We start from the raw sequence: 12,371 nt of genomic DNA on the forward strand, positions 1-12,371 counted from the left end.
CAACAGGGCCAATATCAGGGCCAACAATGAGTTCAAGGTTGGTGTTCCGTTGCACCTAGAGGTTTGGAATCAATCCAATGGTCTGTGAGTTTCTCAAGACAGTTCCAACTAACATGTGACTGGAATAGGAGATAGGGCATGAGGAACCCTCCGGGATGGTGGCCTGGACTACTCTGTGAGTCCTGGAAAATCCACCATTACCAACAAAAAGCTATACCCGCCGTTAGATTGGGCGTCTGGGACGGCATTGGAGGTATGGCCATGCATATACTTCATGACCTGGGCTTGGCGGAGCTGGACTCAACCAATATTCCCATTATCAATAGGTTACAAATAGATTCAACTTTCAGTTGGCCAAAGTCGCTATGTCTGGATACCTACTTGTCTCTCACGTACCTTGTCCAGCAGTCCCAAGTGACTTCAAATATAACAAACCACGGTTTTCACGGATATCCCGAAAGATCCAAATCATACGCTTCTAATCGTGGTCCTATAGTCAGTCCCTAACCAGGTCTCTTAAACAGTGCACATGCCCCTGATCACGAAAGGTTTGCCGTTTCCTTTCCTTACATCCCGTCATTTCCTCCAGCTCCACGGTTGACAAACAATGTGCTCTTCAGTTTGCATCGTCTCTGCCAGGTACCACGCAAGACCGTTGACATAAAAGCGGGAAAATGACGTCGAGATAAACTGATATCCAACCAATTGCCTACTAATTGACCGTTGACCTTATCATGCAGCCCTAGTTCGTGACACAGTGTACCTGCCAAAAGTCATAGGGCCAACACTGCAGCTTTGCGTCGAGAGCGCCGATCTGTCCAACTTTCTCAAAGCAGCCCTGATGATTTCTGACGGAATTGACAGCTGGTAAGACACAAGGCGCGGGGGTGGAATCGTCATGTTACCTAGTCCCTTACACAAAGGCGGTGCTTGATGAGCTGGGGTTTTCGAGTTGCACAAGTGGCGGAGGACTGTGCCGATTCTTATTACTACCCGCTGCCGTGAATATTGAACGTCGTGAAATAAACAATAACATTGGTTGGATCCGATACGGTATAGGATCATGAAATTTTGTTTATTCAACAGCGTCCTGGACAGAACAATTCCTCGTCCCCTTCGTCATCCTGTCACGCTGGAGGTGTCAGTTTGGTATCCCACACTTGATACACCACAACAAAGAGCTGACGCGGACAGTCACACGGCTGACTAACAGTCTGCTCAACGATCAGCTTTTCAGCTCGAACAAGACAAGTGGTAGGTGACCTTGTCTTGCCCTGAACGTAGAGACAGATAGAATGATGGCAAATAGCGCTACATTTTTGACCTTGAAACCACATGTCGACGCGAGCGAAAAAGCAAACTTACGTGAAGGACAAAAATTCATTATCCCTAACTCCCTCTGTACTCCTCTTTGCCCCCTAATATGGTCGCCACATACGACCACTCTCATGGGGAGTCATCGAAGTTGGTCGCCCCAACAACTTTCCCAACGACATTGTAGCGCTTAGAAAAGAAAGTTATCCAGTCATTGAGCACGCCCTTCTCCTTATCTGACAGGTCATGCCACTCGGGGCGGACATCTTCGGGCTTTGTAGACGTCTTACCCAGGGCACGTGAAGCATCCTTGCCAGCGAAGACTGCAATAAGCATTAGATAGGGCAATGAAATGGGAGAGACACACATGGATGTCATACCGTGGTATGGGCCACCTGGCTGGTAAGCCTTGTTTCCAGTTACGTCGTAGACGAGACCCTGAAAGGGGGCTGTTAGCAATCCGGACATTAAGATCCCCAAATATTCAAGGCACATCTGATGTCATACCTTGATCGCAACGTAGCACTTCCCGCCATTCTCGCCTGCGTCCAGGTAAACATCGAATTAGTTCCTCATATCCAAGACAAGTACAGAGCACAGCTTAGGGGCTCATGAGGTTGCATACCATTCGCCTTGGCTAGCTCCTCAGGAGTGATAGGATCATCCTTCGGAGGGTCCAGCTTGACCGGAACCTTGGGTTCGAACTTGCCAGACATGTTGCCTTTGTCTGTTTAACAGCGAATGCTGAATCACAGAATGCTGTTAGCCGGGTACTGCCCCTCATTATCCTACCAAAGGCGGGGGGCACTTACGCGGTTGAAGATGGGATGACCTTGTAATTGGAGAGGCTGGTTATCAGGATTTGGAACTAGGAGGTCGGCTCAAAATTCAAGATGTTCTGCTAGACTTAATTCTCACTTCTCACTTTTTCAATGACGAGCTCGTTGAGATGGTCTCCTCTAATATCCCGTAAAAGGAGGGCTCGAGTCCGAGTGGAGCCAAGACGAACCTCGGGATGTTTGAGCCCGACAAGGGCCTCGATAGCGGGGTAAGGTGACGTAAGCAGGCCAAGACTCATGATGATGCCTGAGGCAGGCAAGAGTAATCTCAAGGAAGCCTCACTGTGTATTCGGAGTGAAATTTACAATCGCAAACACACAAGCCCACAATAAATTACGAACAACAGTGGAAGCTCAACAGCTCAAGCTTGCGCCTCTGACTTCAGAGAGAGGGGCCTCTTTGCAACACTGAAAGCCAGACGACCAACAGTCGTCTCGATTGGTTTCTCCAGATAAACCGTTATTTGGCGACCACGGTTGCCGATCGGCCTTGTGTGCCCAGCGCACAGCATGCCCCTCCCCAGAGCCGCCAGCTTGCGGTCCGCCAGAGCTTTGAGATTTCGTGGACAACAAGGTCCGCGTCTCGATTCTCCCCTTATTTTGAGGATTCAAAATACAAGGCATCCCCAGCATGAACATTTGACGCTCCTAGTTGTTTTAAATAAAGACCAATGTCGCCAGAACTCAACGTCCCCTCCTAACATCCCGCCGGGGAATCCGTCCCAGCCGGGAGCGCAGGGGCCGAAGCCCTCACTTAACCGCTTGATCTTGCGCGCCATCGCTAACGACACCAAGCGGGCATGGCATAACCTCCGCAGCTCCAGCTTCAGACAGGTTATGAAGACGCACCCAGGAGAAGCATTTGGTGCTATTTTTGCGTATGTGACACCTAGTTCTGGGAAGAGCAAGCATACATTCGGCGCTGACCTCGCAACAGTATAGCAGCCGCCCTCGCCGTCGCCGGCTACTGCATTTATATCTACTTTAACTACTTTTACAGCCCGCAATTCACCCGCTACCCAGAGCCAATAGCCCAAGCTTTGCGCAAGGCGCTCTACTACAGCAACCACGAGATTGACCCTCAGCGCGCCCTCAAACATTATAAGCAGGCGCTGGAGCTGTGCGACGAGTTTAAGCTGGACCACTTTTCGGATGACGTCATGGGCATCAAGATCCAGGTGGCTGCGTGGCTGGAGAAGATACAGAGCTTCCGGAACGCAATTGACGTATTGGAGACTCTGCTGAGTGATTGCAAGCGCTGGGTCGATGCGATGGAGAAGGCTGCACGTGAGGGAACCCTGCCACCCTTGACCCCGTCCCCGCCGCCGGAGCCCAAGGAGGGTGAGCCGGCCCCTGATACTCCGCCGCCGGAACAGCAGCTGCCGGTTGAGACGTGGTGGGGGAAGAGGACGAGGATTTTGGGCAAGGCGATTGGGATTAGTGTGAAGTTGGCGGAGTTGTATTCGGATGAGCATGTCCTGGAGAGGGAGCTTGCTCATGAGCGGCTGGTCTGGGCTGTCGAGACTATCTTCAGGGAAACACAGAGAAGGGCAAAGGAAGGCTTGAAAGAGGGTGAGGGTGAATGGTTGAAGCCTGAAGAGATTGGTGGCAGCATGGAGGGTAAGCAAGCTCTGAGTCTTCGACGGTTGCGTCTTGATATCAAACCCACTAATATATCAACTTCAGCTCTTGCGCGCAGCTACACCGACAAGAGCCAACACCATCTTGCCCTCCCCCTTTATTTCCAATCTCTTCGCCTTTGCGAAGACCAATGCCACATTGCTGTCCTGAGTACGTCCCCCTGACACTCCCCCTCGTATCGGCAATCCATCAAGTGCTGACACACCCACCAACAGTGAACAATATCGCATCTAGCTTTGCTGAACACCCCCTCATGCGTCCCGGCGATGCCCCCGTGCACAGCATGATGGGCGAAGCTTTGACATGGACTACACCCGCCGAGCAACGGGCATCCTACCTCGAGGCAGCCCAGAGATGGGCTCAAAATGCTTTCAAGCATGCCTCAGAGCCACTCGGCAATAAGCGCACCCCTGAGTGTGATCAGGCATGCGCCGCGGCGTTGACGAACCTGAGCGAGGTGCTTTCTATGTTGGGACGGAAGAGCGAGGCGCGGAGTCGGCTGGAGCAGGCGCTGAAATATAGTAAGGAGAAGGGGCTGGAGGAGTGTGCTAGGGAAGCGGAGGAGAGGTTAAGGAGTTTTGAAGGAGGTGTGAAGCAGGCATAGACGAAGTGCCTGACTGTTAATTAATATGTAAGATATACCTGGACTCTCGTTCACTGTGTATAGATAGTATGATGGATAGCTGTACATTGCGCCTGTAGAGTACGGTATGTTCACCCTAAACATCACATTTATCCTTTCAGGAACTTCCCATATGGCACATACACAGTTGTTCTATGACTTAAAGATGTCAAAGCGAACAATGGCGTTCATAGAGGTGTTCTGGAAACCGACCTTGAGTGGATCCATGGCCCGAAGAATCTCCACATGGTAGTCTTGGCAAGATGGCAAAGGTTAATAAGCGAAGCTAAGCCGCATGAGTTGGAACACTGCTTTCATCATAGATTGTAGCCTTGAGAAACATCCTAAGAAATCCCCACCACTCAACTTATGTCTTGGAAGTTCTTTATAAGATGGTTACAATTAACATGGAGTTAAAAATCTTTCGTAAACATCTCTGGTACGTACCTCTGTAAACTGCCCCGCTTAACATTCGGGCCGCTCCTGCCCCACTCAAGGTGGGGATCTTGGCTTAATCCAACGATCGAAACCGTTTTTTTGGGCTAATTCACACCGTCGCCGCGACATCAACATGGCTCGGATGCCGAACATCATATCCATACATGATTCTAGTCAATAAAATGCATTCTTATGCAGCTGCCTGATTCTGTGGCCGGCTAGAATCTGACATGCATCTGGTTCGGCTTGTTCTTAGCTCCTTGTTCCTCGCGATCCCTCAAGACCTGGTGGTCACACTCATGGTCAAGGGCCGAGTACCATACTTTTCTACTAGGATTTTCATCTAATATCCAATTTTTGAGGAGCTTAGCATGAGTACAAGACTAGGTGATTGAAAGAGAGGTGCAACTCATATTTAGAACGAAATCTGTGGTTCTACAGCTCCTGAATGAGTCACCCTGAGCTTCAACACGCTCCTCACATCCAATCTATTGTTCCAGCATTGTCCCTACTGCTTTCCGCTCAGTTGCATCCACGTATGCAACTCTCGTCATACGCTTCGAGTTCTGATGCGCCTCGACCCGGGAACTGAAGCCGGAATCGCTATTTCCTATTTTCTTTTCGTCTTTCGGTTGCTCAGGAACGTCAGATGTCAGCCAACAATATCTATAAGTTTCCCTTTTCAGAATTTTGCCCATATTACTCCGGAATTTAACCCAGCTAATACCCCTCGCTTAACGCAACGTCTTACATACCCGGACGACAGCAACGAAGGTGATGGCCGCAGATGACATTGCATGGTGATGCCGCCCCGTTCAATCGCTGATCAAAAACATCCATGTCGGCCAAGCACCATGCTACTGCACAGACGATCGACCCAGCAAGTGCTGAGATCCTGGTTTGGCGAATCAGATGAGATTTTATGGTGACGCCTTGAGATGGAGTTCACGATGGCGGGGTGAAGTGCTCACCCACCCGGGGGAACGGACAACAGCGTCCTCACCCACATTATGAGCCCAAAGAATTGGACAGGATTCATACTGCCGGATAATGTATTGGCTGTAGGCGTCCGGTTTGACCTGACCTTATGGTGAGAACTAATCCTCTCATTGGCGGACAATCCGAGTAATTTCGAACGTTCGCCTCCAACATCTCACCCCATCGTTCTTTGCCATGGATGATGACCTCTCAGCATACTTTACACATAGCAAAATATAGCCCGTCATTGGTTGTTCTGGCACAATAACCGAACTATTAAAAATAACGACCCTCGCATATTGGTTACAGATCAATCATAACGGAGCTAGGTGTAGATTATGAAAACCAAAAAGTGGACATCTCATACCAATAGGTCTCTAGAACACAAGTTCCACCCACGTGGGAAATGTGTGACTGACTGCGGCTCGACGTAGTATCCAGCTGAGATCCTTGATACCAACAGCCTCGTGGGGCTTCGGCTGTGCCGGACGGCAGCATTAAGCCATGCGATATGCTCCCGATTTCCCGAAGTGTTGTCATGAACTAAAGCCAAAATGAAACTTAAAACGGAAAATTTTGGTAGCAATGGATAATCTTCAAGGGCAATCCAAAACTAACCGCATCGCAAACTGAGCTTCTCTCTTCGACTAGCATATCTGTTTCAGTCTCATTATTTGTGGCTGACAGAATTTTAGACTAAGCATTCAGAATTTATGGGAATCTGTTGCACCCGGAAGTCTAACAGCTACCCCCTTGCCAATCTTACATCCACTCCCCGACCTCGGTCTTGGAATCAGACTTAGGTCGTATTACCAAATCATCAAAACCTCAATCTATGTACCTATTTAGTCCACAAATGTAAGTTGGTGTGGGCAAATGATAGCATCACTGTAGCTGGATAATACGCCGCCGCAGCCATGTCAGGATGCACGTGGGGACTTCTTCTCACCGTCTCACTTGCATAACCGCTGTCTGCTGTCATTCGCGGTAGAGATGGCTCAGGGGGACTGGGCGGAGACTTATAAGATGAAACCAACATCTCGACAAGAGAAGGAATGTCCTCATTAACCTTCTTTCCGATCACCTGAACCTCAGAGGCCTTGTCAACTTCTGGAGCTTTTAACGTATATCTGGTTAAGCAACTCCTTAAACTTGATAGCGCTTTTTGAGTGTCCAACACTATGGAGACCTACGGAGATGCTGTCGACAATTCCTTCTATTATGGGTATGGAGACCCAGAACAGTACTTTTCTGAGTCCCAAAGTCCCGGCAGCTCAACGGTTGGCATGCTGTTCCTTCGATCCGGCCTGGCTCACGATCTAATAACTCAGTAGTATGGCATGACATTGGCGATAGACTTCACAAACAGTAACTACCCCAGCAGAAACCCAACTCCTGACACAGAAGAAAACGAACCCGGACAACCCACAACAGACCAAAAACTCAAAAGAAAGCGGGAAAACCGCTACAAAAACGCTCCTCCTGCGGTCTTGTCGGTATGAGAGAGTTCTTTCTCTAACTTCCGTCAATACAAGAGCAAGTATACTAATGCTGTCCGCAGAGGCGACGGGCCCAAAACCGTGCCTCCCAACGAGCCTACCGCGAGCGCAAAGAGCAGCGCATCCGCGACCTTGAGCATATGCTCAATGAGGCCCGGCAGCGCAACGATGTGCTAAGTCAGGCTTATGCCGCTCTCCATGCTGAGTACATGGCACTGAAGAACTCGCAGCTTGCTGTGGGTGGGGATGCTGGTGCAGTTCCGGGGGGGTATGCTCAGCAGCAGGAGCAGGTTGAGCTTGCCTATGGGACTGCCATATCAGGAGCTATCGATTTTGGACTTGTTGCCATTACCAACCCGCTAGGTAAACCGGAAATGTTTGGGTATGATCCAAATGGGCTCAGTGGCGGGTATCCGTTTTGAACCCTCATCGTTACGAATGCTTGAGGAGTTGACAGTGAAGAGGGGCAATCCGTCCGCCTGTGAGCGGGGAATGCAACAGCCGGACTCCTCCAGCGCAGCTTCCAGGGCAAAGAATCTCCTCCACAATCCTCAGGGAAGAGAGCGGGCCAAATCCATAGTCCACAAGTTCTTCTCTCCAAGACCTGGATTTGGCCCAGATAGGCCCAGAAAAGCTCCTTTGGACTTGTCCAGACTCGTTCTCAGAACCACCACATCCCACATACAGCTGCGGGGTGAAATTCGGCACATAGCAACCTGCGGAGATCGACAGCAGCCCGAAGGGACACTGTTCGTGGGCTAAATCCGTAGGTTATCTCTTGGCGGCCCTCCGTTTTTTGGGTTGACCAGGGTGAGGATGAACGGCCAATCGACGGGTTTTAGCTGGCCTTTCAGCTCTATCCAGCCAGTCGTAGTGGGCAAAGGCTCAACAAAAGTTGACCCGATACGCCATCGACGATGATGCAAAAGGCACGAATATCCATTCAGCATGCTGACTGAGTCCGATTCGCAGGTTTCGTACTTATGGGAGGACAAGATGTCGACCGGGCATAAGGATTATGGCGACAACGTGGACAGACGGCAAGTTATGACAGGGCGGCTCAGGCAACCCTGCAGTCGGGGAATACTACACTGCCGGTCGTGCACAATGACTCGGAGGATTAGATGGAGAAATTCGAGGGAAGGAATTGCATGATGATACAGGGAGTAATGGAACAGCAGGGTGGAGCTTGCGTGTCAAAGCTGTTTTACGACTTCACATCGAAAGAAGCTGATTGGATCTTTGCCTTTGTTAGAAGCCTTACACAACTTTGTCCACTTGAACGCAGATTTGAGTGTTTCCTTGTCACATCTGGCATTTCGCTTTGGTAGTTCGAGGACCGAGGTGGATACTGAACTGAAAAACTAGAAGATGTTGATATAAACAACATGACGGAAACTTGATTATGTGAAGGGTTTTTTGCAATGTACATAGGTACTTTGTTAATGAGAATGAAAATGTGGGCAATTGAGACACGTAGAAGGGATATTCTTGGGAGGTTAGGAGCTATAACACATAACGCATCTCAGAATTTCTTCCTTTCCAATATCCTTAAGGCATCAGATATTTGGATGTGCACAGCTGTTGAGACATATAAATTGCTTCTGTGCTTAAAAGCAGCTAATCCTTGTGGAGTTCATGCCCATGTGCTAGAGATGCTAACCTTTATCATAGTTATTTTGAGCATTCAAACGAGTGCTACTTAAGTTGAAGATTACATGATCTGAAGAGATGGTGTTCTCGTGAGACATAGTTCAAGAGATCTAGGACATCTCGTACATTGGAGCACAAAATTGTATCCTTATTTACTAGTAAATGTTAGACCTAAGTTTAAACTAAGGTCCATCTGGATATCTATAGATACCCTTCAAGCTCCCAAAGTGGCAATATTTCCTATTACGGTTTTGAGTGCTGTCCTTCTGTGTCCTCGATATGCTCTGACAACGCTATAGCACAACGAATCATAATCATTCGTGTAATTCTTATCATACTATGAAGTGTCCACCGTCGTAGAGAACAAACATAATGTATGACGACCAACAAGAACTCAATCTAGACGGGTGAGTTCAGAACAACCAACTGATCGGAGTAAAAGGGAGTTGTAACCCATCAAACCCAGATATCCGCCCCCAATGACCCAACGTATTGGGCAAGCGTTCCTCAACGTCAATAGGCATTGATTCTCAACAGTCTTTGCTATTGAGCAGGAAGGAACAGGGGAAGCCACAAGGGTGTATAAGATGTATATAGATTCCAGGCAGGATCATCTGGACGAAGGAGCTCTTCAGTCAGCGATACAAACAGTTGTCTACTCAACTAGTGATTACAGCGATCATTCCGACTGTGCGAGAACTCCTGTCTCTCAGGCCCAGAGGCCTGGCACCTCTCGAACCCATCTCGGGAGACCTGAATGGATTGTCACACTAAGATCGGTTAGATATTGCCGTCTTTCCCCCCAAGACAGCTATCCTCCTCTAGGTAGACGAGTTGGGCTACATCCCACTGTCATAATAGCTTCAAGAATTGCTGTAAAAGGTACCGATGTTTGGTCAAGATATGGTCCTGAAGTAGCATGATCAACTTTTAAGCAACCCAAAACCATTCAATCGGCATGGCGGGGTGGCCCAAGATGGTCCTATATGATTGAGGTCAAGCCTGTATATTCGAAGAACCTCAGGTTCCCGTCAAATCTTGGTGGTGCTCCCTTATTTTATCTAAGGATATTGAGCTGCTCTTCGTTTGCGGCACCCTATCCCCGGACCGTAGCCCCGATCCCGTATCCAGCCCCCTAAGACTAGAAAACCATGGCACTCCTAAATCTGACACCCAGCCCAATATCAACTATCAATCCCCACCCGGGGTTAACCTCGAAGGCGAACTGCTCGGCCACTCATCCCCAATCATAGCTACCGGAGAACTCGTAGGCGTAACCAGCTGCCCTTGCTGCAAAGTGGGTTTCCGCAAACACACGACGCGCGGTAAAGAAGATTTGGAGGAGAGTGTGATGCTGCTGTTGCTGTTGCTTCGCTTGTGCTTTATTGCTGGGCTTCTTGGCAAGAAAATATCTGTTGGTGAGGTCGAGGGGGTGGGGGAGATGGGAGTTGAGGTTGATGAGGAGGAGGTTAGTCGAGGTTCGGTTGTCATTGATGTTTTCGTGATGGTTGTGGGTGTGAGGAAGGGCCCCGAAGCTGTGGGAGATGTTGGTATTGACATGATAGGTTCGACCGCGATGTGGTTGGAAGGCTCGCCCTGTAGGAGATAGTGCTCGAAGGATTTCGTCGATAGTTGGAAAGTTGAAGGCTTGACGACGCCTTCTCGGGAAACCAAGAGCCTTTTATACATGAGAAAGGAACTCGTGATGGAACAAAAAAACCGCAGGAGGACATCAGAGCAACCTACTAATCCTCCCCACAAGCATAATTACGGCAGAATATGGGTCTAAAACAGAGCCCTATCAACATCATTTCTCCCCTCTACACAACCAACCACTCGCACGCCCTTTCTGCAATCCGGCGGCCTGCATCGCGTCAGCGGCTGAATCAGCAAGCCAGTCACTTCAATGTATGTAAATAAACGCCCCAGAAGTTGGGAGAGCTGTCCTGCGACAGGGGCCTGTGACATCCTGCACCTGCTCTGTGCAGTATCCATAGGGCTGGAAAACCAACAACAGTTTAGTGGAAGCGGGGCTGGGAGCTTGTGTCTGTGACGGCTTATGCAAGCCAAGTCCGTTAGAAATAGAGGCAAGTCCCCGTCTTTAAGCGTAGAAAAGGCGGAGAACGAGGGGCAGACTCGCACTGCACCGGGTGATGCCGACGACATGGCGCTCCGCGTCTGGCGCGGCATGAGGATTTCAACGTCCAATGTCTGCGAGAGATTGGTGATTGAGAGACAGTAAGAGCACGCTAGTGTAGTTCCGGGAGATGGACCAGTGTGAGGCAGGTTGGGGGCCATGGCGTCTGTAGCTGTCATGCGTGTCAGCACAGGCTGGTTCGTAGCAGCTGCGAGGGAATGCCTAATGATGGGGAACAGGAAAAAGCCCGTGGTTTACGGGGCCTCAATTTTATTTCCCATCAACCCGAGCTTCTGGACGGTCTTGTCGCTCGGGGGGGGGGGGGGGGCGGGGAGGGGGACAGATTACTTTGACAGCATCACGACTGGGTCCAGTTGACGTCCCGACATGTCACAGATGTCCGGCTATCGTGTGCGACAACGACCATTAAAATCAGCTTAACAACCAAAGTTTACAAACATTATCTTACTAAGTTGTCGGATATGAGACTCGTCTATCGGCCGGCACAAAACGAGGGGGTTAATCTGTGTATAGAGCTACCGAAGGGGAATGGCGATGGGAATAAAGCTGAACAAGCATGCTTCAATGAAGATTTACAATTTTTGAAGTTCAAAATCAGGTAAAGCATCACAAGACAGATGGAGGAAAGAAACGCAGCATAGGGACCAAAGATGAGAGCCTAACTTCAGTCCTGGTGCGACGTTCAAACTAGACGGCCACGACCGGAGCCGCAGCCTGCAGCGATTACGGAGTTTCTGCCGGCAGCCATCCCGTCTTCTGCTGCTACTATACCCGATATCTCCGGAGCATCCTGCGCATGCCGGAGTCTTATGTAGGGGTCTTACTCGGACCTCCTCTGGGAAGATGTCTGGTGCCCGTCATTGACACACGAGTCGTGTGCCTCCGGCGCCACGCCTGCCGAGACGTAGCATGGACTTTAATCCCCGGGGTTCAAAACCGGATCCACGCACTCGTCTCCCCCCCCCCCCCCAAAACGGCAATTCGGGGGTTCCATCACGCGCTTCTGGATAAAATGGCAACTTTTAACAAGCCCTTAGGCCCGGCAAAGAGGTGAGTGGTTGACCAACTGGGGTTTGGGGTTGTATAGTATGGGGCCAATTTATCCTAATGAGCCCCGGCCGTCGTCACGTTCTCGTAATCAATCATTGTGAGAAAGCTTAATATATATAATGGAAGTAATCTCTCTCGCGGTTTTTAAGTAACAAGAGTTTTTGAGGGAAGGGAGCAGG

At 49.7% G+C, this 12,371-nt stretch overlaps 3 protein-coding genes across 3 annotated transcripts; 2 read left to right on the plus strand and 1 right to left on the minus strand.

The window, feature by feature from the left end:
• Nucleotides 1–1,446: 1,446 nt before the first annotated feature.
• Nucleotides 1,447–2,030, minus strand: CTHT_0052070 (putative heme binding protein; the record flags this gene model as incomplete). Its single annotated transcript, XM_006695484.1, has 4 exons — nt 1,447–1,637; nt 1,695–1,752; nt 1,822–1,856; nt 1,940–2,030. The coding sequence occupies 4 exons, from the start codon at nt 2,028–2,030 to the stop codon at nt 1,447–1,449; spliced, it is 375 nt and encodes a 124-aa protein (XP_006695547.1).
• A 299-nt stretch (nt 2,031–2,329) lies between these two features.
• CTHT_0052080 (uncharacterized protein) lies at nt 2,330–4,398 on the plus strand (the record flags this gene model as incomplete). The annotated part of the gene is made up of 5 exons (XM_006695485.1): nt 2,330–2,362; nt 2,880–3,031; nt 3,091–3,773; nt 3,840–3,944; nt 4,010–4,398. The coding sequence occupies 5 exons, from the start codon at nt 2,330–2,332 to the stop codon at nt 4,396–4,398; spliced, it is 1,362 nt and encodes a 453-aa protein (XP_006695548.1).
• A 2,615-nt stretch (nt 4,399–7,013) lies between these two features.
• CTHT_0052090 (uncharacterized protein) lies at nt 7,014–7,753 on the plus strand (the record flags this gene model as incomplete). Its single annotated transcript, XM_006695486.1, has 3 exons — nt 7,014–7,057; nt 7,202–7,328; nt 7,394–7,753. The coding sequence occupies 3 exons, from the start codon at nt 7,014–7,016 to the stop codon at nt 7,751–7,753; spliced, it is 531 nt and encodes a 176-aa protein (XP_006695549.1).
• Nucleotides 7,754–12,371: the final 4,618 nt, after the last annotated feature.

Source organism: Thermochaetoides thermophila, assembly GCF_000221225.1.
Source record: "Thermochaetoides thermophila DSM 1495 unplaced genomic scaffold scf7180000011820, whole genome shotgun sequence".
Taxonomy (NCBI): domain Eukaryota; kingdom Fungi; phylum Ascomycota; class Sordariomycetes; order Sordariales; family Chaetomiaceae; genus Thermochaetoides; species Thermochaetoides thermophila.